General features: G+C 51.0%; 1 protein-coding gene across 1 annotated transcript in view; it reads left to right on the top strand.

Annotated features, from left to right (window-relative positions):
* Kazn (kazrin, periplakin interacting protein) overlaps positions 1 to 27299 on the top strand; it is a 998054-nt gene extending 970755 nt beyond the window's left edge. The window contains exons 11-17 of the mRNA XM_051172203.1: positions 12605 to 12810; positions 13848 to 13966; positions 18349 to 18580; positions 21115 to 21216; positions 21653 to 21819; positions 25049 to 25160; positions 26742 to 27299. Coding sequence (XP_051028160.1) covers positions 12605 to 12810; positions 13848 to 13966; positions 18349 to 18580; positions 21115 to 21216; positions 21653 to 21819; positions 25049 to 25160; positions 26742 to 26906 — 1103 coding nt within the window. The 3' untranslated portion in view covers positions 26907 to 27299. The remainder of the gene's footprint in view (positions 1 to 12604; positions 12811 to 13847; positions 13967 to 18348; positions 18581 to 21114; positions 21217 to 21652; positions 21820 to 25048; positions 25161 to 26741) is intronic.
* The last annotated feature ends 488 nt before the right edge of the window (positions 27300 to 27787 follow it).

Below are 27787 nucleotides of genomic sequence, written 5' to 3'. Positions count from 1 at the left end.
TGCCCTGTGTGTGCAAGAGATGTACATTTAGTGACAGCTGAGCTAGCAGAATCAACAGGTATCCCCCTGCTGCAGAAAGGGGTACGAGCAAGGTCCCGCTCAGGAGCCAGTGCTTAGAGCTGTGACTCAGCCAGGCACTCAGTACCTCAGGGCTTCTGCCTCTCCCTCTGTAAGGTGGAGATAGGACATCTCAGCTTTTGCAAAGTTGAAACAATACGTGGAGAAAAGGGTCTAACCTCATACCTGAGTGTCTCAGGGCTGCAGGAGGCCCTGTGAAAGCATGCCAGGGGCTAGTAACTAAGGCTGGGCTCCCCCATGGACAGATCCCCAGCACACACCGGGGTTCCCTGAGCTCCCCTGCCCTTGCCCTGGTGCAGTGGCCTTTGGGAGCTTGAGGTCTACCTCTTGGGAAGAAGCAATGGATTATGGGGCTTGCTCCCATGTGTCTTCAGGTCAGCTCGGATAGGCAATGCTAAAACGCATTATGGGGTGACAAGGACTCCAGCTCACCTCTGTGAGCTGGTCCCATGCCAGTGTTGTACTGCAAATGCATCTATTTCGTGCCATCTATGCTTCAAGCTCAGAGGCCTGGGGGGACGCAGGCAAGTCAGTGTTACTGTCTGCATCCGGCCCACGTAAAGGAAGAGGCCTTCCCCAGCCCTAGCAATCCTGGAGAGGATGCTGGCCAGATGTTTCCAGTGCTCTGGACCTTGCAAGAGGCCACAGATGCAACACAGGACCCCAGCGCCTCAGCGTTAATAATCAATCTTAAGAAAACTTTGACATCCAGCAAAGGAAAGGGATCCATGGCCCCAGTTCAGGTCTGGGTCCACAGCTTTGGTAGCTCTAGGCCGGGTGGGCTTTGTGCTCAGATCCTTCCTGTTGGCAGGAATTTAAGGCCATAGGTGTCCAGTTCTGTCCATCTGGTGACCCTCCTGCCCTTCTCTGCTGAGCATCGCAATACTTTCCTAGCACTCAGCAGTGTGGGTGTCTGGCCAATGGGGGTTGGGTGGAGGGGACAGGAGTCCTCCTTAGAATGGCCCTCAGCCTATTATCATCATCAGGGCTTCCTGAGACTCGGGGGCCAGCTGCCTGTAGCCAAGGAATGTAGTCACCTTCCAGCAAGTCTTCCAGAGTCCAGGGAACTCAGAAACGAAGCAGGGGCTTTACCTTCAGGGAAGCTGCCAACGCGCCCAGCAAAGCGGACTTCGTACTATCCTAGAACCCACAGAAGGCTGTGTGGCCACCGCAAATAGCTGTTCTAACCCAGGGCATGAGGCCTAAGGAAAAGGCCTGCCTTTGGACAGAGAGAAGTGAGGAAGGCTGAGAGAAGACTGTGCTATGACACTGAATGCCCCCTGTCCCATCCTGTAAACAGTGTCTCAGTACACTGCCTATGTGCCAGGCATAGGGCTGGAGGCCAAGGATTTAGATATAAATTAATCATCAGTCACCTTAATTAGTCTTCAATAAAGTCCTTGGATATTGTCTCAGGCTTGAATATGGGGAAACTGAGTCTCAGAGAGGCAGCATAGGAACCCAAGAAGATAGAATAAGCTAGGGGTGAGACTCGGGTACAATAGTGTGTTGCGCTATTTTGTACAGACACAATCAGAGCTGATAACAGCATGGGCCGTTAGAACAGGAAAGCTCTGCTCCTTCATTTCTGTGTTTCTATTGGAAGAGGCAGCTGGTGGGAGGGCACAGTGCAAGGACAGAGAAGGCCTTTATGGATGGGTAGAAGCTTCCTGGGGCCCTCTTTTTTTTTTTTTTTTTTTTTTTTTTAGGCTGTGGCTCTAGGTGAATGTATTGGTGGATTCTAAGAGGGTTTCAGCCAGCTGTGGCTGTGAACACACGCCATGACATCAGCCTCAGCTGCAGGTGCACCTGTGTCTCTGTAGAAACCAGTATGGAGGGGCTGGAGAGGTGGCTCAGGAGTTAAGAGCAGTGACTGCTCTTCTAGAGGTCCTGAGTTCAATTCCCAGCAACCACATGGTGGCTTCCAACCATCTGTAATGTGATCTAATGCCCTCTTCTGCTCTATAGGGGTACAAGCAGGTAGAGCACTGTATGCATAATAAATAAATTTAAAAGAAAAGAAAGAAACCAGTATGGCACAGGTCAAAATGGACACCCATCTTCCCTTGGCACCTTTCTGTAGTGTCTGTAGGAATTGTAGGAATTCTGTAGGAATTGTACACTCCAATCTTATAGAAGCTTTTCACCACCAGTGATGAAATTAACCAGCTATTGCCCAGCTACAGCCTTGCAAGCCTGCCCTTGAGCTTAGTGCTGTAAATAACAGAGCCTAGCTTTAGCTTAGGGAGCTTCTGGGGACGAATAGTTGTGAAGTATTGGGGGACAAGGGGGCAGTCGAGGCTGTGTAGCAGTTTGCTTTAAATGGCAAGATGATCCCAGAAGAGCCAGGTATTGTGGTACATACCCATGATCCCAGTACTTAGGAGGTAGAGGCTGAAGGATCACGAGTTCAAGACCAGCTTTAGCGACATAGAAAGTTTATTTCAGGTATGAGCTACATGAGATTCTGTTTCAAAACTGTAACAACAGGGCTAGAGAGATGGCTCAGAGGTTAAGGGCATTGACTGCTCTTCCAAAGGTCATGAGTTCAATTCCCAGCCACCCTATGATGGTTCACAACCATCTGTAATGCGATCTGGTGCCCTCTTCTGGCCTGCAGGTGTACATGCAAGCTAGACACAGTATACATAATAAATAAATAACCAAGATAGCCCAATCAGAAGAAATAACCCCCTAGTGTCTTGCCCTGGTCTCTGAATTGGCTCAGAGGTGGCCTCCTGTGTCCCTGTAGGCACATGGGCTATCACAGTGACCACGGGAAAATAGAAGCTGGCTGAGCTAAGCCCAGAGTCATGAGTTGTCTGGAGGATGGTAGAGCAGCTGGGAGGGGATGGTGTCTGATAGGAGAGGCAGAAACAAAGAACTTCTAAGTAGGGACCCAGGGCTCCAAGACTCGCATTCCCTATCACCGCAACTCTGCCTCCAACAGCTGGCGGCCTCGGCCTCACACAGCCTCTGCCTAGGCCCTCTGTTCACAGAGCCCCGATTCTCACGGAATCTGCCTCCTGTGCCCACCTGTGTTGGAGCAGAGTTGCCTAGGAAACATGCCAGCAAAAAGGCACAGATATGGGAATCTGAAGATAATGGGACGGGGGTGGACCAAAAACAGGAGAAAAATAAACTCATATAACAGATTAGACCATAAGACCTTCCCAGATAGCAGTGTGATTAGGCAGTGGGCAAACTGCCAAGGAAGACGTGGGAAGTTTTGGGTAGCTGGTTTTTTTAGAGGCACCATCACTGGATAACTGTATTATACTGAAAATAATTACAAAGTGCAGAGCAGGATGGAGAGTTGCCAAGCCCAGGGAGCCAATTCTGGTGCTGTGGTAGAGGGGCCACAGAGGTGGAGAGAGTTTGAGGCCAGAGATAGATGGAAAGCGCAAGCCAGGCCTTTGTGAGGCATTGGTGGCCACAGTAAAAACAAAAGTGTGATCAAAGTGGCGTTTCTGAGCTTTGCCACTTCTTATGGGGCCCAGTGGTGTAACTGAGAGACACGCTGGGGGCCTGTGCTTTAGCTTGCTAGCCCCAGGCCTCCAGAGAGCCTAATTGGTCTTAAATAGGGTGCTGTGGGTTGGTGGTAGAACCCAGCCACCGTACTGCCTGCCAAAGGTCCTACTGTGGCCCCAGCAGCTTGGTAACCACCGGTCAGCTTTGCTTCTGTGCCCACTGGGACCCATGCTGTTGTTCCTGTTTCCGACGAGCTGTGGCGAGTGTCCTCAACGCACTCCAGACCACACGGTAGTCATCATCTGCCATCACAGGTCACTTTCAGGTCCTAGAGAAGGGTTTAAAAAACAGAAACTCACTCGGGAGGCAAAGGCAGGTGGATCGCTGTTTGTTCGAGGCCAGCCTGGTCTACAAAGCGAGTCCAGGACAGTCAAGGCTACACAGAAAAAAATAAAAACAGAAACTCAGCTTTGGTCGTGAAAATGCTGAGGGGGCGGGAGTTCCTTTTCACTGGCCATTGACTTGAGCCTGGCTGGATGCTAGATCAGGCTTATCTGAGAACTGAGCCCAGGAGCAGTGCAGGCTACTCTGTGCTGGTTGGTGTGTGTATCTTGCTCGCTGGTACCCTGGGGGTGGAGTTCGGGTATATGGTTCAGTTCCCACAATGCACAGGACAGTGGGGGTGGGAGTGGGTGGGGCAATGAATGATTGGAGCCTCAATGTATGTCATGTCAGGTGGACAGACCTTGCCTCAGGCAAAGGGGAAAGGACAAAGAACACATGATAGTCATGAGCGAGGCCAGCTGTGGGCTGTGGCCTAGGAGCACGGAGGTGTCTGATAAGAGACCAACCAGCTCTCCTCCTCCTCCTCCTCCTCTCCCTCCTCCTCCTTCTCTTCTTCCTTCTCCTTCTCTTCCTCCTCCTCCTGTCCCTCCTCCTCTCCCTCCTTCTCCTCCTCTCCCTCCTCTTCTTTCTCTTCCTCCTCCTCCTGTCCCTCCTCCTCTCCCTCCTCCTCCTCTCCCTCCTCCCCCCTCCTCCTCCTTCACTATTGCTCTTCCTTCCTTCCTGCTCCCTTCTCACAGCCCTCCAGGCAGGCTGCCTTGAGGCTCCCCACCCTCAGTGACCTGCCATTGGCACGAAGAGGGAGTGCTTATACCACAAAACAGGCAAGTGGAGGCTTTTGAAAGCTGCGGCACTTTCTAGAAACACGGGAGTCTGCTGCTGAATGTTTACTTTGGTTTAGCACTTTGCTAGGTACCAGAGACACCCAGAGCCAACCAGCTCCTTCTCCTGTGGAAGGGTAGGCTACAGGGAGACGTGGACGCTGCTCCAGTGAGTCCGGAGATTAAAACTCGTGTCCTGGATGAGAGGTGGCATGTCAGAAAAATGTCCTGAGATAGTGAGAGCTTGTGTGCATGTGGTGGTGAGGACACTAGTGACCAGGGAAGGATTCCCTGACAGCAACAGCATGCAAACAGGGCCCCAAAGGTTGGCAAGGAGCTTGCCACCTTCGGGCCCAGGGAACAGCAGGATCAACAGTTTGAGAGCATAAATCTTTCCCACAGTTGCTGCCAGTGGCTCCTGTTAGGGTAGGGACATTGTCTTCTTAGGCTAGGATACCAGCTCAGTCAACTAGCCTCTCCCTCTGCAGTAAGAGAGTATGACAAGGTCTTTACCTCAAACCCTCTGTACTCCTGTCTCTCTCATTTGTGTGTGTGTGTGTGTGTGTGTGTGTGTGTGTCTGTCTGTCTGTCTGTCTGTCTGTTTCTGTATCTGTCTGTCTGCCTGCCTGTCTCTGTCTCTGTCTCTCATTCTCATCCACAGCAGGGTTCTTGGCTCTCTAATTCCCCAGGCAGAGCCAACAGCAACTCCCCAGCCTCAGAGCAGGCTGCTTCATCCTGAGCCCCATGCCATCCATCCCTTGCAGTCCCTCTAACCCTTCCCAGTGTACTCCAGTGATAAGCATACATGTTGGGTCTCACCATGAATCAGCCCAGGTCATAAAAAGCAAGAAGATTGGCGCCAGGGGTGTTGTCTAGTTGGTAGAATGCATCCCAGCACAGGGCCGTGGTGAGTTCAAGGCCAGCCTGGTCTACAGTCAAGTTCCAGGACAGCCAGAGCTACACAGAGAAACCCTGTGTCTAAAAACAAAACAAGAAGAGGAAGAGGAAGAAGAAGAAGAAGAAGAAGAAGAAGAAGAAGAAGAAGAAGAAGAAGAAGAAGAAGAAGAAGAAGAAGCATCTCAGCATGCACAGGGCCCTGATGACAATCTCTAGCACTCCATAAACCGAGTGTGGTGGTACATGTGTCATCTGAGCACTAGGAATGTGGACACAGGAGAAAGTCTGAGGTTTAAGGTCACCCTGGGCAACACAGACTGAGCAGAGAGACATCACTTCACAGCAGGAGAGCTGAACGGCCCCACAATAGCACCATCGGCAGGCCAAGGCCAGGACAAGATGGACAGTGCGTGGAACAAGGGAGCTATCCACCTGGGCCAGGATAGAAGAAGACACACTCCAAGCATTTTAGAAATAGTACAGTTTATAACACCAAAGCTGAATGAACAGCTAAACTGCAGATTAAATAGCTAGAGAGAGAATTTTTAAAATGGAAAATAGCTCTAAGGAAATGACCTCCCAAGGATTCAACGCAGAGAGATAAGGAGCTGGGTCTGTAGGATATGCTGAAGAGGCAGAAGCCGGAAGGCCCCGAGTTCTAGACTAACCTGGGCTATCCCCTAATAGTCACTCCATGACGGGGGGTAAGAAATATGGAGATAGCCAGGCGGTGGTGGCACACTCCTTTAATCCCAGCACTTGGGAGGCAGAGGCAGGTGGATCACTGTGAGTTCGAGGCCAGCTTGGTCTACAAAGCGAGTCCAGGACAGCCAAGGCTACACAGAGAAACCCTGTCTCGAAAAACCAAACCAAACCAAAACAAATACGGAGATAAACAATGATGGGGAAATTCCAGCTGTTTGCTCTAATACAACAGCTGCTAGCCACACACTACTGTTTAAATTTGTATTTGAACTGATTATTTAATTAAAGTTAAATAGAATTAAACCTCATTTCCTCAGCTGTACTAGCCACATTTCAAATGTTCACAGTGGCATGCTGGGTAGTGCTGATCCTATCACATTTGCACCCCCGCTAACTGCGCTAAGTGAAAAAGTGGGGGAGGAGAATGCAAAAGCCTCATTTCCATCTCACTGAAATGCAGAAGGAGGGAACCACGAGAACGGAGCAGAGGTAACATTAAGATGTGGGTCCTGAGCCCATCGACTCAGAAAGCAGAATTTATATGGCTCAGAATTAATTAAGAAATTAAAGAAAGCTGGGCTGGAGAGCTGGCTCAGTAAAACTCCTAATGAGCATGAGGGATTGAGCTCAGATTCCCAGAACTCACCTAAAGCCAGACAGGATAGCGGGCATCTGTAATGCCGGCACTCCTAAGGTGAGGTGGAAGGTAGAGACGCGTCCCAGAAGCTCGCAGGCCAGCTAGCCCGGACAACACAGCGGTGAACTAGAAAAGACAGTGACTCTAGCAAGGTGGAACGTGAAGACTGACACCCAAGGTTATTCTCTGACCTCTACAGGTACGTCATGGCAGGTGTGGCCATGGGGCAAGGGAGCTGGTCACATCTAGCCTCATTGTAACGAAACAGAGATAAATGGAAGACAATGGGCAACCTTCAAAGCAGCCAGCAGAGGCCAATGAGCCTTTCCTGACTTCTCTTGCCAGACAGGAGAATGGAAGATTAAAGGAGCCATGTCTCCAGGGTACAGTGACAAAGTGTGGGAAACCCTGCACTGTGCCCCCTTGGGAGTTAGATGCAGGCTTTCTTCAGAGAAACAAGTTTTGAGGGCTTATCGCTCTCTCTTCCTAAATACTTTGAGCCACAGGAGATTTTTCAATCACTTTCTTGGGTAGTGAGAAAATAGACTCCCAGAACCCTGCTCTGAGACAACAAGGAGTGACAAGCAACAACAAACAAACAAACAACAACAACAACAAAACAACAAACCTGTCTGGGTGAGTTCTTTCAAGCAAACACATATCACTGTGAAGTCATCATGACTATAGTCGGCCATGACTGAAGTCTTCAGGGTTAAAGGTAGGCTGCAGCATTGTAGAAGCAAAGGATGCTGGGAAGCCTTCATTCGAGTCCATTCTTCCCACCCAAGACAGGACATTAGGACAATGGTGGATTTGCTGTAGGTCTTGATCAGCTGACTCTGCATGGTAAGTGTGAGAGATGCCTCCAAATCACCAGGACAGCGGTGGAAGCGGGGCTACCCACACATCGCAGCTCAAGGACACATGAAGTCCCAGAACTTTCATCTCTCACCTGTTGTTGGGTGATGTTGAAATTGATGTCTCAGGGACCACGCCCTGAGGATAATTATGTGAAAACCAGTGACCCAGAGAGTGAAGAGGAGCAGAGTGAGGTATTGAAGGACCAGCCCTCATGTTGAACTTGAACCACCAAGCCAGGTCATTCCCCCCAAGGGCTTCATGCAGAGGCCACACGTGATAATTTGGGGCTTTTGAGCTAGATCTTTTTTGCCACAGACACACAAGTCCTCCATATGAACAATCTCAGATGGGGAGATGAGTAACCCAAAGGGCGTGGCTGTGGTCCTACAAAAGGACTATTAGACCAGGACTTTTTCTTTTGTTCCTCTAAGATGGAGATGGAACCAAGGGCCTCAAGTATTCAAGGTGGAAGACCTATCAGTGAGTCATACATATGCTGGTCAGAAAATCATGTAGGGGGCTAGATGCAGCCCTGTGCCAGTCCCCGTGTTTGGCACCTACAGTGGCCTCCCTTGGGTGTGTGGTCTCTTGGGAAGGCTCTGCAGCAAGGCTGTGGTCAGCATTGCTAGTATTTTTAGTATCTTGTGGGGTGTGTGTGTGTGTGTGTGTGTGTGTGTTGATAGTGCACACATGTATGTTGATTGTGCTAGCAAAAAACCAAAACTTCCCACCCTCAACCCCCTGACCCCTGGTTGAGCAGCCAGGCTGTAAATATGACTTATTTCTACTCTCAGGGCTGAGAAGGAGGGAAAACAAACCCAGAACTGATGGACGCCCAGGCATGGAAACTGGTCCATCAGGCCAGCATTTGGGGAGTGACAGTTTACTTGATGCTGAAGAGACTCCTCCTGCCACGCCCTCCACATTGCAGTTCAGCCCTGAGGTGGAAGGCAGAAGATGGGAGGACTGGGGGGTCTACCTAAACCTGAGTGTGTGAGTTGGTAGTGGGAGCCTGTACAGCCTCTGGCATTCCACCACCCTGTGTTCCATAAGCAACTGGAGGTGTGCGTGATGATCAACTCCGACACATGTAGTCACACACACATACACACATACATATACACAGATGTGAACATACATGGTCATTTACACACAGGAACTCATGGGCACACACACACACACACACACACACACACACAGACATATTTACCAAAATCATGCACACCCAGGTATACCTGGGCACACACACACACACACACAAGCACAGACACATGCATGCACAATCACTCACCCACAGGTGCACATGGGCACATGTGCACACAAAGGCACACACAGGATACTTGTTTCTCGCTGTGTGCACTTGTCAGTCATTCCTCCCCACCCCCGACTCTGTTTCCCTCTCTGTTTCCTATTCAGCTTTTGAGGCTTGCTATTTCTTTCTAGAAGGCTGGCATTGCTGTGCTCAGCCCACCTCCCCGCCTGCTTCTCCCCTTCTCTTTTCTCAGTCCTCCCTACCCCTCCCCACAGACACCTTTCTTGGGAATCAAACACTATAGACACTCCCCCCCCCCCCCGAGGCACAAAATCTCAGCTCTATTCCTCACCTCTCAAACCCTTGCCCCTAACTATCCAGCCCAACCCGGCTCCAACCCAAGCTCAGTGGAATCCCTTCCTTGGCACCTGAGTTCAATGACGACGACAACACCACAACAACAACTGCACCTTATTTCAAGCAATGCATGAGATTAGCAGGTGCCTTACCTGCTGAATTCTAATTGTGACCAAAATGTGCCCAAGTCCCAGGGTCCCTGGGGAAGAACCTACCATATCATCACAGTCAGAGCTGAAAGATACCTGCCCAGCTAGACGGCAGATAACATCATCGTAGCCATTTAATATATGGAGAAATTAAGGCTTCAGGAGATTTGCCCAAAACCAGTCTGCCCAACACCAAGGCCTGGTGGCAGAGGACAGCACAGGCCATATTCTGGGATTTTGAGTAAATACGAAACCCACACATCACCTCTCATTTTCCCCAAAGCCAGTAACAGCTCCTGCCCCCATGCAAGTGCCCACAGTGAATCCCTATAGTCCAAATATCCAAAATGTAAAACGCTCCAAAATACAAAACTTTTGCACACTAACATAACACCCTCAAGAAAATTCTAAGCTAGGCACTGGTGGCGCACACCTTTAATCCCAGCACTTGGGAGGCAAAGGCAGGCAGATCTCTGAGTTTGAGGCCAGCCTGGTCTACAAAGCAAGTGCAGGACAGCCAGGGCTGTTACACAGAGAAACCCTGTCTTGAAACACCGCCCCCCCCCCAAAAAAAAAAGAAAGAAAAGAAAAAGAAAATTCCAAACCATTAAAATGGAAAAATGGCGCATTGGTTTAGTACACTGAATGTTCTTACAGAAGACCTGGGTTTAATTCTCAGCACTCATATTGGGTGGCCCACAACTGCCTGTAACTGCAGCTCTGGGGAATATGATGCCCTCTTCTGGCATCCCCAGGCATTGCACTCACATGCGCATACCCACATACAGACATAATTTTAAAATAACAAAAATAAATCTTCAAGACAAAAACAAGTATTTCACGTCACAAAAGTGTGTTTTATGTGCAAGATTGTTTTTACACATATGCAATATGTGTAAATAATAAATGATAAAATCCAGAATCTAAGCCAGGTATGATGGCGCATGCTTGTAATTCCAGCACTTGGGAGGCAGAGGCAGTAGGTCTCTGTAAGTTCAAGGCCAGCCTGGTCTAAAGAGTGACTCCAGGCCAACCAAGGCTACACAGAGAAACCCTGTCTCAAAAACCCAAAACCCAAATAAAGAAAAAAGAAAAGGGTTGGGAATTTAGCTCAGTGCAAGGCCATCCTCAGCTCTGAAAAAAAAAAAAAAAAAAAAAAAAGAAAAAATGAAAGAAAGAAAGAAAAAGAAAAATCCAGAATCTAAAAACATTTCCAGTTCCAAGTATTTTGGATAAGAGAATTTCAACCTAGCTAGTCGATATAGAAAGCCTGAATGTCAGTCATCTTCCTTCATGGATAAAGACTTTTAACATTTACCCATGTTGTACTGTGTGTATCTATGTACATGTACACACACACACACACACACACACACACACACACACACACACACACACATTTATTTATGCATCTTGAACTCCTGATCTCCCTGAACTGGGCTTATAGGCATGTCCCACAATGGGCAGCACATCTCATATATTTTATGTGTGTTTGTTCATACACGTTCATGTATTTATATGTAGCTACACACGCACATTCAGGTACACATGTGTGCATGTGTATGTATATGTATGTGTGGGTGCACATATATGTTCTTGTGTGTGTATACAACTGTGGGGACCAGAAAACAACTCCATCTTTCATACCTCAGAAGGGTCTCTCACTGGACTGGGCTTTCCTAGTAGCTAGGCTGTTTGGCCACCTGTCTCTGCTTTCTGCAGTGGGGATTACAAGAATGGATTGCCATGCCCATCTTTATATGCAATTACAGTTAGTGTGTGTGTGTGTGTGTGTGTCTATGTGGGATGCATTGCCACAATGTGTGTGAAGCGACAGGGACAGAGTATAGCTGTGGAGTCATCTCTCTGCTCCCACTACCACATGGGTTGAACGCAGGCCACCATGACTGTGCAGCAAGCACCTTCACCCACTGAGCCATCTTACCAGCCCCGTCTGCTTTTTCTTCTTACATGGGTTCAGGGAATCAAGCTCAAGTCCTCACGTCTGCAACACAAGCACTGTACCAACCTGTCTGGGGGTCCTTCTGTCCATGAGGCTACTCCAGGGACAGGCTTGTGTGTGTTAAAGGATGGAGCTGGGTCCCACCTACCCCAACAAAACAAATCACCTGGCTGCCCAAAGAGGCTAGCTGCTACGCTGTATCTAGAACGATGTAAAACTGGAAACAACCTCCCTGCTCCTCTGCCCCCTTCCACCACGCTCTCAGCTTGGCAGAGTGAAATACGTTAGGAGCATTCTTGCCACACTGTTAAAAGACTGCCCTGAACCAGGCAGCAGTGGTGGCGCATGCCTTTAATCCCAGCACTTGGGAGGCAGAGGCAGGTGGATCTTTGTGAGTTTGAGACCAGCCTGGTCTATAAATTGAGTCCAGGACAGTCAAGCCTACACAGAGAAACTCCGTCTCGAAAAACAACAAAACAAAACAAAACAAAACAAAAAAATTGTCCTGAAATCCTCTACTGAGAAGGAACAATGTTTGTTACAGTGTCTGGACCAAAGCATCTAGCAGAATGTGTGGGTCTGTGATCAGGGGCATTTGTGTCTCCTGGAGACCGCTTAACTATACACTGACCACTGCTGTGTAGGGTGGCACTGGGAGATTTGCGGTTCTGTGTCAGGATTATTCCTTTCTGGGATATCCTGTTTCTTCTTCTTTGGGGAAGCAGAGATGACTTCGTAATGGGGGATGGGTGGCCAGCCAGAACCAATTTGATTTTTAAAAATTTATTTCTTAACAATATCTTACATCCACCCCCCCCCATTCACCCCCACCCCTCCCCATTCAACTCTCCTTGGGTCCCCCTTACCCCCACCCCCACCCCCGCACTGTACATCCTCCTCCCAACTTTCTTCCTCCCTCTTCTTTAATGACCTCTGAGTTCTATCCGTGTTTCTTGTGTGCGGATGGATGTGAAGCCATCCACTGGAGCATGGGCAAGCTACCAGGAGAGCCACTTTGATTCCAGAACGTGGCTCCACCCCACAGCTCCTCTCTGTACTTCTGTGTTTCAGACTCCGACAGCCAGTGCAGCCCCACCCGGCACAGTCTCAGCCTGTCTGAGGGAGAGGAGCAGATGGACCGTCTGCAGCACGTGGAGCTGGTGAGGACCACGCCCATGTCCCACTGGAAGGCTGGCACAGTGCAGGCTTGGCTGGAGGTGGTGATGGCAATGCCCATGTATGTCAAGGCCTGTGCGGAGAATGTCAAGAGTGGGAAGGTAGGCAACTCGGGTCCCCGGATGCCCTTGTCCCCTCTCAGGAGTCAACTGGTCTCTGTTCTACCCTAGGGATGAGAGGAGAGGGGGCTGGAAAGATGGCTCATTGGTTTAGAGCACCGCCTGCTCTTCCGGAGGTCCTAAGTTCAATTCCCAGCAAGCACATGGTGGTTCACAACCATCTGTAGTGTGATCTGATGCCCTCTTCTGCAGATAAAAATGCTCATATACAATAAATAATAAATAAATAAATCTTTAAAAAAAAAAAAAAGATATAGTCTAGAAGTTGGCCAACTTATTGAAGCCCCCAACCCCCCGCCCCGACCAAAATATAAATCTTTCTAGGAAGGAACACAGTCCTTTGGAGTTATGCCACCTTGTTTTTAAAATGAGACCAACTTCACCTGGTGACCAGTCTCCCCTTAGCTGGGCAGAAGAGGGACAGGGGAGTTCTTTAGCCTACATGGCGGTCCCACCCAAATTAGTCCAAATAATATTCTACCCAACCAGTGGTCCATAGCAGTAGCTGAGCCCAGGACTTCCAGGAGTCCAGCAAGGGTTAACACAAAGACATAGCCAGGCACCCAGGAGACAGCTGAAGCAAGACAGTCCCAGGGGACAGGTGGCCCTACATTAAACATCCCATGGCTCCGAGAAGCAGGCTTTTTATTTTTTTTAATCTTTTGCGTATTCGAGAAAGGGTTTCTCTGTGTAGCCTTGGCTGTCTTGGAACTCTATTAAACTAGGCTGCCCTTGAACTCAGAGATCCTCCTGCCTCTGCCTCCCGGAAAGTGCTGGGATTAAAGGCATGCACCACCTCTCCATAGAGACAGGCTTTATTGGGAGTTTTCAACCATCACAGGCTGCAGAGGTGTCCTGGTGTCTTGTCTAGGTAGATAGGCTAAGAAGAGGATGCAGATGAGGCGCCCCGTTCCCTCAGACCCCTCTGTACTGGTCCCAGCATCCACCACAGAGCCTGGAGCTCCTGGTGCCAACCCCGTCTCTCACCTTCCAGCACTAAGCCTACATCCTGTGTGCAGGTGCTTCTCAGCCTGAGTGATGAGGACCTGGAGCTCGGCCTGGGTGTGTGCAGCTCCTTGCACAGGCGCAAGCTCCGCCTGGCCATCGAGGACTACCGTGATGCCGAGGCAGGCCGCAGGTGAGCCGCTGTACCCTGGGAGAAGCAGGAACTTCCTTTCATCCAGGCAAGCAGGGCACTGGGCCACACTAGGCTTTTGGGATATTGGATTGAGCAGAGATGGTCTAGGCACGCCCTCTCACCCTAGAAAAATAGACACACAGGACACACACGCCCAGAACATTGGTGACATACCTCCACCCCAGAGCAGGTGTCAGGAGAGTGGGTGGCTCCCAGCACTCTCCCACCTACCTGCCTAGATCGCAGGGACCAGGCCACACACAGCCAACATGTTTGCTCAAAGCCCCGTTCTATCCATCCCTGACTGAAGAAATGGAGCTGGAGGAAAGACAGAAGTAAATGGGGTGGAGTCTGGGGAATTAAAGGGCTGAAGAGCCTCATGGAAGTCTCTTACAGGTGAGCAAAGCCAACAACTTCAGGCCTCTCTTAGCTGGTGTATGAGGTGGTGCAGCAGCCCTTCCCTCCAGGGCTGTCCATGCTGAAGCGCCTGTCCCTCCCCCAACCCCCACTCCTTTCCTACTTCTCTCTTGGCCTGCTGGCCTCCGCCTCCTCACCCCCCACCCCACCCCACCCCCGCGCGTCCCCCGTCATTTAAGCAGCTCTGATGAAAAGGGAAGCCCCGCCCAACACCCAGTCCTTGGCGCTCCGAGTGGGGAGGGGCCAGTTTTGTAAACCTGTCACGGTCTGTTTTGCATAATTATCTCCTTCGCTGGTTTCCCATCGTTTCTGTACAGTTAATTAATCAAACTTGGTGGTGTGTGCTGCTATCTGCAGACTCTGCTTTATGGATTAAAGTGGCGCGGCGGGGGGCGGGGGGAGATGTAGGCGGAGTGGAAGGGCAGGAAAGGGGTGGAGAAGCCGGCCGGTTCCGAAGCACAAACCATACCTGGCAGGAGAGGCGCCCTGGTGCCATGCCAAGGCGGCAAGGATTACTGAGGAGAGGCCAGGAAGAGGCTGGCAGCTTGGAGCCAGCAGCAGAGGTGTCCATCTAGAAGGGAAGGGCTGATGGGGTGGGGCCAGGAAACGTCCCTTTAACCTGTCCTGTCCCCGAGGGCTTCAGACACGCCTTCCCAGCCACCTCCTGGCAGCTTCCATCCTTTAGACCCCTCCCCCAACCCAAGTCTTGGGCCCAGCCACCAAGCACCCTGCCCTCTGGAGCTAGAAAACCCCTCCATGCCCTGCGTCTTACTTAGAGGGCTCCTTCCTCCAGGCTGCCTATGTTCCTCTAGCATGTAGGGCTGCTGGCTTTGGCTCTCAGGAGTTCAGGAAGCCCCCACCACTGCCTAAGTGTCCACCGCTGTCCCAAAGCATGGTTGTCCTCATCAGCTTGGGGTGTCATAACAAAATGCTGCCAGCTGGGTAGCATAAACATCAGACCTCTACTTCTCCAGCTTCTGAAGGCAGCAAGACTGAGGGAGCAAGGTGCTTAAGGCGGTCCACTCTCCAATCCCTTCAGTTCCCACCACTCCACGTGGCAAGGGTGGCTGTCTTCCATTCTGTGGAAGAAACTGAGCCCTAGAATTGCAAGGTCCCAGGTCCAGGACAGTCTCCCAGTGTTCTTATTGCTTCATGACCCAGACTCTCCCCTCATGACACTCTCATCCTCAGACATTGGGATCTAGCCTAGCTCCCCCTCCCACCTACACACACACACACACACACACACACACACACACACACACACACACACACACACACACAAGAAAGAGGTACTGACAACTGTTGGTTAACACAGCATCTGGATTCTTTTCAAAGCCAGACTTGGGCTCCTACGTCAGCTCTGAGTAGCAGCTGAGCACATGTGACCAAGCTTCAGTGCAGAGAGGCATTTTGAAGGTCAGATGCATGTACTTTAGGAACTTAATTATAGAGGGACACTGCTGGTTACAGAGAGGCATGGCTGAGGAAGCCAGGCCAGGTGTGCCTCCTGACCACCGTGTGGTGCCATGGACTTCAGAAGTGTGGGGACGCTCTTCTCTTGTTCCCAGGAATAAATGAAGACCCTGAGCCGGGCGTGGTGGCACATGCCTTTAATGCCAGCACTTGGGAGGCAGAGACAGGTGGATCGCTGTGAGTTCGAGGCCAGCCTGGTCTACAAAGTGAGTCCAGGACAGCCAAGGCTACCAGAAACCCTGTCTCAAAAAACCAAAAAAAAAAAAAACCAAAAAAAAAAAAAAAAAAAAAAGAAAAAGAAAAAAGAAAAAAAAAAAAAAAAAAAAAAAAAAAAAAAAAAAAAAAAAAAAAAAAAAAAAAAAAAAAAAAAAAGGAAGAAAGAAAGAAAAAAGAAAAACCAACAACAAAAAGAAGATCCTGCTCATGACCATTCAATTCAGACCCACAATGGCCATGAGGGCCAGGCCTGGGCAAGGGTCCCCTGTGACAAGCCGGCCAGCCCTGGAGCGTGAGAAGGCTGTCCTCTGGAACTATCTTCCCAGAATGAGGATTATCTTGGGCTGGAATATGCCATCTTAGGAGCTGCATCAGGGCAGACTGGAACCCACTCCCTCCCCTCGCCTTCCCTAAGCAGTTAGTTATGAAACACGGCAGGGGGCATCCGTTCAGTTGAGTGGGCTGAGTGAGCTGCCTGGTCTTTTCCAGGATGATCTAGCAAAGGCGTTGTCCTGCAAGCTGCAGTTAACCCCAACATGCCAGGTACATGCGTGGGGATCTGGGACTTCAGGCAAGAGAAAGGATCCTGGTCCAGTGAGAATTCCCGAAAGGTGTCTGGGAGACCAGATAGCCCAGTGGAGTCTGCAGAAGACAGTAAAGACGGAATGATGGGCAACAGGCCAAGGTCCTGTCCTTGGAGAAACAGCCAAGCGGTTCCAGGAGGTTGGGGGCAGAAGAAGGGAGAGGGAGCCGGGAATCCATGCAGACATTCCGCCAAGCCAACAAATAGCAAGCGGCTGCCGTGTCAGTGAAGTGGCCCTGGTCCTGACCACCACTCCTGTGCCCAACGTCAGGGACAAGAAACAATACACAGGGGAAATATCCCTCTATACTGAAATGCAATGGATGTTGAGTGCTTTCAGGGTAATGAACCAAACCAGTGCTATTGAAGGAGGGGGCAACCTTAAACAGATCCAGAGAGGCAGCCCTGGGGATAAGTAGGAAGGAGCCCTGACAGCGTCTTGGGTGCAGGCTCAGAAGATGCCCAGCAGGTGTCGGGATGAAGGAAGGGAAGGAATGACTCTAGCGTAGGAGCAGGATGAGGCATGTCAGCTATTTCTGGCTGCCCCAAAGAGAAGAGCGGTGTCCCTTTATGAGCCAATTGCATTCCCTTGTACTGAGTGCTCCCTTTGTGTCCACCCCTGACTCCCACCTAGACAGTGTTGTGCTCCCAGAAATGCACTAGGTAATTCATTTTTTGGCCGTCCGATGTTGCAAGGACCTCATTCCTTCTGTGAGACTGCCACCGTGTGACGATAAGAGGAATGACAGCTAGGGACCACATTGGCCAGTGTTTCCCGCACCAACCTTTAGCAAAGCTCTCAATCAATACCCTCTGGTTTCTGAGGACACCTGCACACATGTAGTGTGCATAAACTCGCACGGACACACGAGCATACACACAAAAATAGCAAATAAATCTTTTAAAGCCTTTTTGCATACCCATAATGTGCACGTTTCTCGTGCAAAAGTCTGAGATATGGCAGTGAGGCAGCGAGAGCAGCCTGGGCATAAGAGCAATCTGGGTTTCTCTGACTCAGAGATGAGCCAATAAGGGAAGGGCTGAGCCACAGCTCTGCTTTGGGACAGAAGACACCCGCCACTCTATGAGTGGATCCATGAAGGCGTCTCATCACCCTCCAACAGGAAAAGGGACCAAAAGGCAGCAGGCAGGAGGATAGGGGAGGGGATGGCCAGCTTGAGGCTTTGAGGGGTCCTGGGCTCTGCAGAGGTAAACCTGCTATGTGTGTCCCTTCTCCAGACACTATCTCTTTTAGTTTTGGTCTGATATTGTCTATGGATGTTCCTTTTGTTCCGGTGGTCCTCTGCTGTTCTTTGGGTCTGCCTGTCTCTCTGCCTTATAGTCTCCTTCCCCACCCACTTCTGCCAGACTCTGCGTGTGCATGTGTGCGTGTGTGCGTGTCTGTCTGTCTGTCTTTGCCTGAGTGTCTGTCTTAGTCACTCTTTCTGTGTGTGTCTAGTTTCTGTCTTTGTCTCAGTCTCTCCCTCCCCACATTTCTCACCCTTTCATTGTTTCTTCTTCTCCATCTCTCTCCTCCACCCCTTTCCTCATTGGTCTCTGTGGCTTACTTGTCTACTTCCTTTCCTGTCTTTTGTCCTCCCCGCCACCCATCTCTGATCCCATTTCCACATGCCTCTGCCTCTGTATACTTTCTTCACTCCCACCTCCTTCTGCTGTATCTCCTTCTTAGCCTGTCCAAAGCCGCGGACCTGGACCATCACTGGGTGGCCAAGGCATGGCTGAATGACATCGGCCTGTCCCAGTATTCCCAGGCCTTCCAGAACCACCTGGTTGATGGGAGGATGCTGAACTCACTGATGAAGCGGGACCTGGAGAAGCACCTGAACGTGTCCAAGAAGTTCCACCAAGTCAGCATCTTGCTGGGGATCGAGCTGCTGTACCAAGTGAACTTCAGCAGGGAGGTGAGGGCCAAAAGGGGTGGGGCAAGGACAGACCTCTCCTACAAGCCTTCTCCACATCCACCCACCTACCCACTGATCCACCCATCCATTCACTTATGCATCCATCCATCTAGCCACCCACATATCTACCCATCCATCCATCCATTTACTCATCCTCAACCCCTCCATCCACTGTCCATCTACCTCCATCTATCCACCTACCCACTGTCTATCCACCCCACCTACCCACCGAGCCATACACTTACCCATTGTCAATGTTCTCCCCATCTATCCACCTATCCAGTTATCTTCCTACTAACCCCATCCATCCACCCATCCATCCATCCACCCATCCATCCATCCACCCATCCATCCATCCACCCACCCACCCATCCATATATACACCCATCTATCCATCCATCCACCCATCCATCCACCCATCCATCCATCCACCCACCCATCCATCCACCCACCCATCCATCCATCCACCCATCCATCCATCCACCCATCCATCCACCCATCCATCCATCCATCCATCCATCCATCCATCTATCCACCCACCCATCCATCCATCCACCCATCCATCCATCCATCCATCCATCCATCCATCCATCCAACCACCCATCCACCCATCCATCCACCCATCCATCCACCCATCCATCCATATATACACCCATCTATCCATCCATCCATCCATCCATCCATCCATCCATCCAACCACCTATCCACCCATCCACCCATCCATCCATCCATATATACACCCATCCATCCATCCACCCATCCATCCATCCATCCATCCATCCATCCATCCATCCATCCATCCATTTATACACCCATCCATCCATCCACCCATCCATCCATCCACCCATCCATCCATCCATCCATCCATCCAACCACCTATCCACCCATCCACCCATCCATCCATCCATCCATTTATACACCCATCCATCCATCCACCCATCCATCCATCCACCCATCCATCCATCCATCCATCCATCCATCCATCCATCCAACCACCTATCCCTTCATCCAACTGTCTCTTCCTCTTCCCCCTTCTGCTAGTAGACAAGAACCTATGCTCAGTTCAGGGGACCAGGAGAATCCTCATGTTCAGAGAGCTCCCTGCTCAGCAGGGAGACCACGGAAGTCCATGGTTACAGTGCTGTGGAACCCAGTCAGGGCTCTCTGAAAGCTCTGAGAAATGCCTTCATAGGGACCATGGAGGGTTCCTGAGGTAGTGAAGCTAAGCAGAGAGTTGTTGCCGAGATCAGCAATAATCAAGAGAACCATGGGGACTGAGTTCCAGAGTGCAGGTCTGCAGCAGCAGTGCAGCAGCAGAAGAAAGTGTGGGCAAAGGGCTTGGGATGAGGGTGGAAACCAGAGCCCTGGCTGTTGTGGTAGTTTGAGCTCTGATGCATGCATGCTAAGCCAGAGAGCACAGGGCCTCAGCCTCTTCTCTCATAGCTTACCTTCCCTACATGACCCCTGGGGAAGGCCCCTGAGAGGCTGGTCCTCAGGGTTGGGTCCATATGGTTGATTTTTTTTTTCTAGAGCCATGTCAGAGCATAAGCAGTGTTGAGAGAGGAACAGAGAGAGGGCTGTCAGCCCTGTGCACCTGTCACCCACTGCATGACTGGGCAGAAGGAGAAGATGGGGACCCAAGCTTTGGCCTCTGAGAGCCCCAGTGTGATGAAGAGGGTAGACATGGGTGTCGTGACAGCAATACAGGAAGCCAATGCACTGCAATGGGGGAAGTAAAGGGGACTGTGGGCTGGAAGTCCTAGAAGGGGTGTCTTAGTCACTGTCCTATTGCTGTAAAGAGACACTGTGACCAAGGCAACTTATAGAAGAAAGTATTTAATTGGGGGCTTGTTTACAGCTTCAGGGGGTTAGTTCCTTTCCATCACAACAGGAAGCATGGCAGCAGGCAGGCAGGCATGGTGCTGGAGCAGTAGCTCAGAGCTCACATCTTATCCACAAGCAGAGGCAGGAGCCTGGGAATGGCATAGGCTTTTGAAAAAACAAAGCCCACCTCCAGTGACACACCTTCTCCAACAAGGCCACACCTCCTAGTCCTTCCTAAACAGTTCCACCTGCTGGGAACCAGATACTCAAACACATGAGCCTATGGGGACCATTCTCATCCAAATGCATCCTCTGCAGGAGGTCTTGGTCTGGGAGTCAGTCTCCCAGAGCAGCTAGCTGATCCATCCACAGGACCCCAAAGGTGGTAGTTAAAACAAGGATGCATAGACTCTAATCGCCTCTAGCAAGGTCTCCACAAATGTCCACTGAGCACCTGCTCCCATTGCTGGGGCAGGGATGCCATGGACCTGAGGACAGAGCATAGGCAGAGTTTGAGTCTCTCACCTAATTCCTTACACCTTAGGAGGCGGCACCTTCTGTTTCTCACAACACAGATGGTATGGCTCAGGATGCTGTGGGGGCCCTCGTCACAATAGCTCCCTGAAGTCCCCGCTAACACTATGGAACTGTCATGTGACCTCCATGTGTCCATCTTCCCCTCCACCGACTCCCTGATTTCTATCTCCCAGGCCCTGCAGGAGCGCCGAGCCCGCTGTGAAACACAGAACATAGACCCTGTGGTCTGGACCAACCAGCGGGTGCTCAAGTGGGTGCGAGATATTGACCTGAAGGTGAGAGGCGATGCTGGTGGAGGCATGGGGGAGATTCTCTAGCAAATATGCAAATAACATGCAAATCAGTTCCCACTTTGATGTAAGGTGGCAGGAGTGGGGGGGGGGGGGGGGGGGGGGGGGATGGGAAGGGGCAGATACCTACCATCACCCAGCCTGACAAGGACACAAACTTTCTGTCACTGGAGAAGGATTCCTCACTGCTACAGTAGAACTCCTACTGAAAGCTCTCATCATTGAGGCAATTCTTAGCAATGTTTTCCCACAAATATCTATGGCTACCACCAAGGTGCAGCAAGTGACAGTGACAAGACCCCTTTGTTCACAGCTCTTAGAATGGGGAATAGCTCTTCTTCACTCTCAAATCAGTTGTGTCCCGTCCCCCCACCCACATGGGTAAAACCCTTGCTGTTGGGGGTCGTATCTCTACTCTCAGGAGTATGCGGACAACCTGACCAACAGCGGCGTCCACGGCGCTGTGCTGGTACTGGAGCCTACATTCAACGCCGAGGCCATGGCCACTGCCCTGGGCATCCCCAGCGGGAAGCACATCCTCAGGAGACACCTTGCAGAGGAGATGAGCACCATCTTCCATCCAGCCAAGTGAGTGGGGCCTCGGGATGCGGGGCACAGGATGAGGACACGGGCTGCGGGCAAGGGCAAGGGCACGGGCTGAGGAAGCAATGGTCCCATCACAGCCCTGGTCCCTGACTGGCTGAGTGCCACCTGTCCTTGCACCACACTGGTCAGAAAGCTGAGGCTCTGACAAGATACTACAAAGAGGGGGAGCAGTGTATCAGGTCCAGCATATGTTAAATCCACGCCACCAGGGCGCTTAGAGTAGGGAAAGCAGACAGTTCTGAGGGAGAAAGGCTATGTGAGGTGCAGCTTGAGCTGGGGACACTGTGCACTGATTTTTACAGAACAAGATGGCCACTCTGCCAGGTGTGGCCATGGAGACAAAGGTTTAGAGGCAGGACTGGGCATATAAATGGTGCTTCTGACTTAAGGGGCGCAGAGCATGGCCACCCACCTACCCTGGTCCCCTTGCCTAGAGAGTGACACTTGTGGATGCTACTCTTACAAGTGGCTCTCTGGGGTCACACTTGGGGCGGGACCAGCATCTGTGCCGCACTTCCTGGAGGCATACTCCATCCTGTCATTCCTTCACAGGTGACAACACGGTTCTGAGAGCCACTGCTCCCCAACGCCACCCCAGCAGCAAGTGGCCACATCCGGCTAGGTCTCTTATTTCAGTGATTCTGTGAATCACGAGGCTGCTCATAAGTAGAGCCAACCTTGCATTCTTGGGACAGGTTTGTCTCACTTGGTCAGAGTGTACAGCCTTCCCTGTGTTGTTCTATTTGACTAGTGTGGTAGAAGATCTTTACACTTATAGTCACAAGGCTAACTGGTCTACACAAGTTTGATTTGGTTTTGGCTTTTTCTTTCCTTTAAAGAAAAGTTGGCAATTATTAAAGGACTTTTTGTTTTTGTTTTTGTTTTCCAAGACTAGGTTTCTCTGTGAAGCCCTGGCTGTCCTGGACTTCTTTTGTAGACCAGGCTGGCCTCGAACTCACAGAGATCTGCCTGCCTCTGCCTCCCAAGCGCTGGGATTAAAGGCGTGCGCCACCACATCCCAGCTTATTAAAGGACATTTTAAAGCACAAAGGTTGAGAAAGGGGTGCTTCAAAGGAAATAAGAGCTGGTGTGTGAGCCTCTCAGGGAAGAGCTGGCTTGTTTTGTTTGGGAGGATTTGAGGTGAGCAGGTCCTTGTTGCTGCCTTTGAGACAGGGTCTTGTTATGTGGCCCAAACTGGCCCTGTATCTGCCATTGTAGGTACGCACCACCACACCTGGCCTGTAGTCTTCCTGCTCTGTGTGCCTTCTGTCTGACTTTGGTATCAGTGCAGTCCCGGCCTGTCGGGGTGAAGAGGGGGTGTTTCCTCCTCTTCTGTTTCCTGGGAGGGGTTGTAGGGCAGATTCTGTTACTTTTGAGCCGTTGGGGAAGCTATCTTCCTCTAGGCTCTCTCTGTGGGAAGTGTTGTGGTCACTAATTCAATCTCCACTTGGAGGGATTTATCTAGACTCTATATCGCCTTTTCAAGATTTATTTGTTTTCAACCATGCATGCATGCGTGCATGAGTGTGTGCGTGCGTGCGTCGTGTGTGTGTGTGTGTGTGTGTGTGTAGGGATGTGTGTGTCTGTGTGTGTGTAGGGATGTGTGCGTGTGAGTACAGGAACTCCAGGAGTACAGTGTGTACATGCGTCGTGTGTGTGTGTGTGTGTGTGTGTGTGTGTGTGTGTAGGGATGTGTGTGTCTGTGTGTGTGTAGGGATGTGTGCGTGTGAGTACAGGAACTCCAGGAGTACAGACAAGGATTCTGGATCCCTTGGAGCTGGAGTTATGCGTGCTGACAAGCCACCTCATGAGGGTGCTGGGACCCGAACTGAGGCCTTTTGGAAGAGCAGTGCACACTCTTAACCACTGAGCCGTCTCTGAAGCCTTAGGTTTCCTGTTTCTTCTTAGTAGGCTGACTCTCCCTCCTTTTCCCTAAGCACAGATTTTAATAAGCTTAAGATACTCAGAGTCCTGGAGGGGCAGCTTGGGCCAAGCATCATTAGACACTGGTAGAACTGCTTAGACCTTGACCTTGGGGCGTGTTTCTGGACTATCTAGGGTTAGTGGGTGGGCATGAGAAAGTTCTGTAGAGAAAACAGGAGGGTGGTCCTTTTTGATTGGTTTGGCCTGTAACACCTTGGGAGCCACATAAAAGCTGTGGGATTTCTGGGGACAGAGAGGCAGTGCAACCTCCAGCCAGAGCCTAGAAGCTTGCTGCCACCTCCATCCACACTCTACTGGTGAAGCAAGGTCCCTGAGCTGGGTTTCAGAAAGCTTTGCTGAGCGCCATGAGCCCAGGGGACAGACTTCAGTCAGTTGAGGGGACAAAGAACCCCCAGAGTTCCTAAGGAGTTCAGGGACCACTTTAGTGGCAGAGAGAACCCCCCCCCCAACAACGGGAGACAGTTATCCCAGATGCATGGTGATGTTCTGAGAATTTATATTAATGGGACACTTCTGCAGTGAGGCATGCTGGGAAGGGCTCAGTCCTCTGCCTTCCCTCCCTGTCACTACCTTCAGCTTTCAGAGAGGAGGATAAGCAGAGTTGGGGATGATGATGCTAACCCTTTGGCTCCTCCCAGTATGGTCCTCCAGGATGCTGTGAGTTGCATGGGAAGATGCCAGGTGGAGAAATGGTCCTAGTCATTCAGATCAATATCAGGACTCTATCTTGGACAGCATCCCAGGCTGGGTGGACATAGCAGTCCTTCACAGTGGTGTCAGAAAATGTCGTCAGCAAGGTGCCCTCTCTTTGCTTCATTTGTACACATACACACACACGCGCACACACACACACACACACACACACACATACACACACACACACACACACACACACACACACGGATCACTGATGTTTATTTTAACCAGTGATGGAGCTGGAATCCAGAACCCTGAATATTCTAGACAAGCACTCTATTGATGAGCTATTCCACAGTTTGTTTGTTTGTTTTATGTGTATGAGTGTTTTGCCTGCATTTGTGTGCACCACATGCATACCTGGTGCCCATGAATGCCAGGAGAGGGCATCAGATATCCTGGAACTGGAGTTATATAGATCCTTCTAGGTCACCATGTGGGTGCTGGGAACCAAACCCCAGTCCTCTCTCTGAAAGGAGCAGCCAGTATTCCTAAGCAACAGGAATGTGGGAGTGGGTACAGTGGCAGGAGGCTGACTCTCTCACTAACTCTAACCTGTGAAATGTCCCAGCTCCGCAGGCATCCGGGAGTCTGAGCGCTTTGGGACACCGCCTGGCAGGGCCCCCAGCATCACCAGAGCTGGGAAAGAGGAGAATAGCAGCAACAAGCACAGAGCTGGTCGGGTAAGAGGCTCTTCCTGTCCCTGGGGCCAGGCATCTTCTCCTGGATGTATGTACCCGTGGCTCCTTCGTCACCTGTGAACCTGGAGCCACCTCAATCACAGGTGCACACAGGAAAGGCCAGTGACGTGGGCCCATACAAAGTAGAGTCTATGTCAGGATGGCTACTGCTTGTGGGATTCTCTCACCGTGACCTCCTAAAGCAAATGGCCCCAGTGTGTGGAGCACCCCCTACTGCTGGCTGCCAGGAAGAATCGGGGAGCCGTAGACTCTGAAATCTCTGGGTTAGGCTCTGAACTCCTTGGCCAGCAAGGAGCTTCTAGTGTACCCAGTAGGACAGCACAGAACAAGGACAGCTGAATTCCACAGCCAACACGGACCCTCTGGCAATACCAAGGGGCAGCAGAGAACAGGGACAGCTGGGCCACAGACCAATAGGAACTCTAGATGGGGTCAGCCTCATGGTCACCACATGCTCGTCTTCCCTTTCACTTGGCGGCACATGGTCCTCAGTAGAGCACAGGAGCAGCGTTGCAGGAACAGGTTGCCACTGGCTTCTGAGGACCTGAGCCCTGGCTAGCCATTCTTGGGTTTGCTTTGGTTTCGCTTTTGTGGAGCTGGGAGTCGATGCCAGGGCCTTGTGTGTGCTAGGCAAGCGCTCTAGCACTGGACTACACCCCAGCCAGTGTTCCTTCCCACCCTCCCACCCCCGTTTTGTTTGGTTTTTAAAATCTTTTTGTTATGTCTGTGTGGGCACCACAGCATGCACGCAGAGGTCGCATGACAACTTGTGGGAGTCAGTTCTCTTCTACCACCAGTGTGGGTTCCAAAGACTGAACCCAGATTGTCAGTCAGTTTTGCCATCAAACGCCTTTACCTGCTAAACCATCTCACCAGCCTGTCCCTGTTTCATTTTTTGAGCTACATGTCACTTGTAGCCAGATCTGGCCTGAAACTCACCATCCTCTGGCCCAGCATCCCATGCAGTAGGACTAAAGGCCTTACAGATTTGTGTTATTCCCATCAGGTCCATCAAGGTCAATACCACTTTCCCCATCGTGTAGCTGGAAAAAAAAAAAAAATCAAGTCTTAGAGACGGGCAGTGACTATCTCAGGTCCCCTAGGCGGAAATACAAAACAGAGACTCTAACGTCCATGTACAAGCCCCAAGCCCCCACTCGTGGCCATACCAGGTGGCTCTAGAATATTCCTTCTGGATTGAGCACACAGTAGGCCCTCCTACACATGCTTACACACACTCACAGGCATGGTCCCATCTACCCGATATCAATGGGAGCGATGGGGGGGGGGCGGGGTGGTTGGAGATTGTAGGGTCGTTAGTCCAAAGTCACCCTTGGTAACTAATTGAATCTCTCTAGCTGGAGATTCAAACAGTGCTTCCTCGTGGAATTCCTGCAAATTCCTTCCATGTGTCTGGGCAGTAGGGTGGTACTAATAGTGGAGGAGGCCAGAGAGGTTCTGGGAGATACTGAAGGTCACACAGCGAATAGACTGGAGATGCCACACCTCCCAGTTCACATCTCTCTCTTCCTCTGTCCTTTTGTTTGTTTCTGTCCCCCTCAGCTGCCCCTGGGGAAGATAGGAAGGGGCTTCAGCAGCAAAGACCCTGATTTCCACGATGATTATGGCTCACTCGAGAACGAGGACTGTGCAGATGACGACCTCCAAGGCAGGCCCGAACAGTGTCGCCTTGAGGGGTACAGCAGCTTGGAGGTCACCAATGTGTGAGAAAGCCACATGGCTCAACTCCAAAAGAGCAGGGAAGAAGAGCAGCCCAGTGTCCTCGTGTCGTCCGTCCATCCCCACTGTACAGAGTGACCCAGGGCTGAGGACAGACGCAGTGCCAGGACAGAGTTCCCAGAGATGGTCACAACTTCCAGTGGGCACCAAGAACAGAGAATGCCCACCTAGGTGTCCTGTATCTTTGAAGGCAGGCCCTGAGGACACATCACCCCAGCCATGACCTGGCACATGTCCCTGGAGCTACTCTTCAAAGAACAAGCTTCATGGCACTTCGAAGAAAGGGCGGGGGAGCGTCAGTCTCTGGGCCAGGAGGAGCAGGAAAGTCCCCAGCCAGCTCTGGCAGAGCCACAGGCACTGAGACCCAATTGCAAAGCCAGTCAGCAGCCTCCGAGTGGGTGAACACCAACCGTCAGCCCACTGGGCAGAGAACTTGAGTTCTAACCTGGTCACTCACTCCGGAAGGGTACCAAATGGCCTGGAGATCTCTTCCATGTCAACAGCAGGATGTCATGAGGTGGACAGGATGCAAGGCAGAGGGGCCTGGCATCAGCAACCCCAGGGGCTGCAGCCATCCTGTCACTAGAATGAATGTGACTTCAAGAGTGGGAGGCAGGGTAGTTACTGAGTTCTGCCCCAAACAGCTATTCCAAGTGTGGGGCATCAAACGGGAGACTGGCTGTCATTAACCCAACAAACTTCTGATGTGATATCTCATGACCTAACAGAGGTGCAAATCCCACAGAACAGGGTCACTGGGTTGTCTGAGTAGGTAGGGTTCCTAGCCCCTTTCTTCATCTGCCACTGTTTTGCTTTGTGGCTTCCTCCCAGTGGCCTCACCTCTCTGTGCCTCAGTGTCTTACCTAGAA

The sequence above is a fragment of the Acomys russatus genome, chromosome 29, assembly GCF_903995435.1.
Source record: "Acomys russatus chromosome 29, mAcoRus1.1, whole genome shotgun sequence".
In the NCBI taxonomy this organism is placed as follows: Eukaryota; Metazoa; Chordata; class Mammalia; order Rodentia; family Muridae; genus Acomys; species Acomys russatus.
The sequence above is the reverse complement of the archived record's forward strand: the minus strand, read 5'-3'. Positions and strand labels throughout refer to the sequence as shown.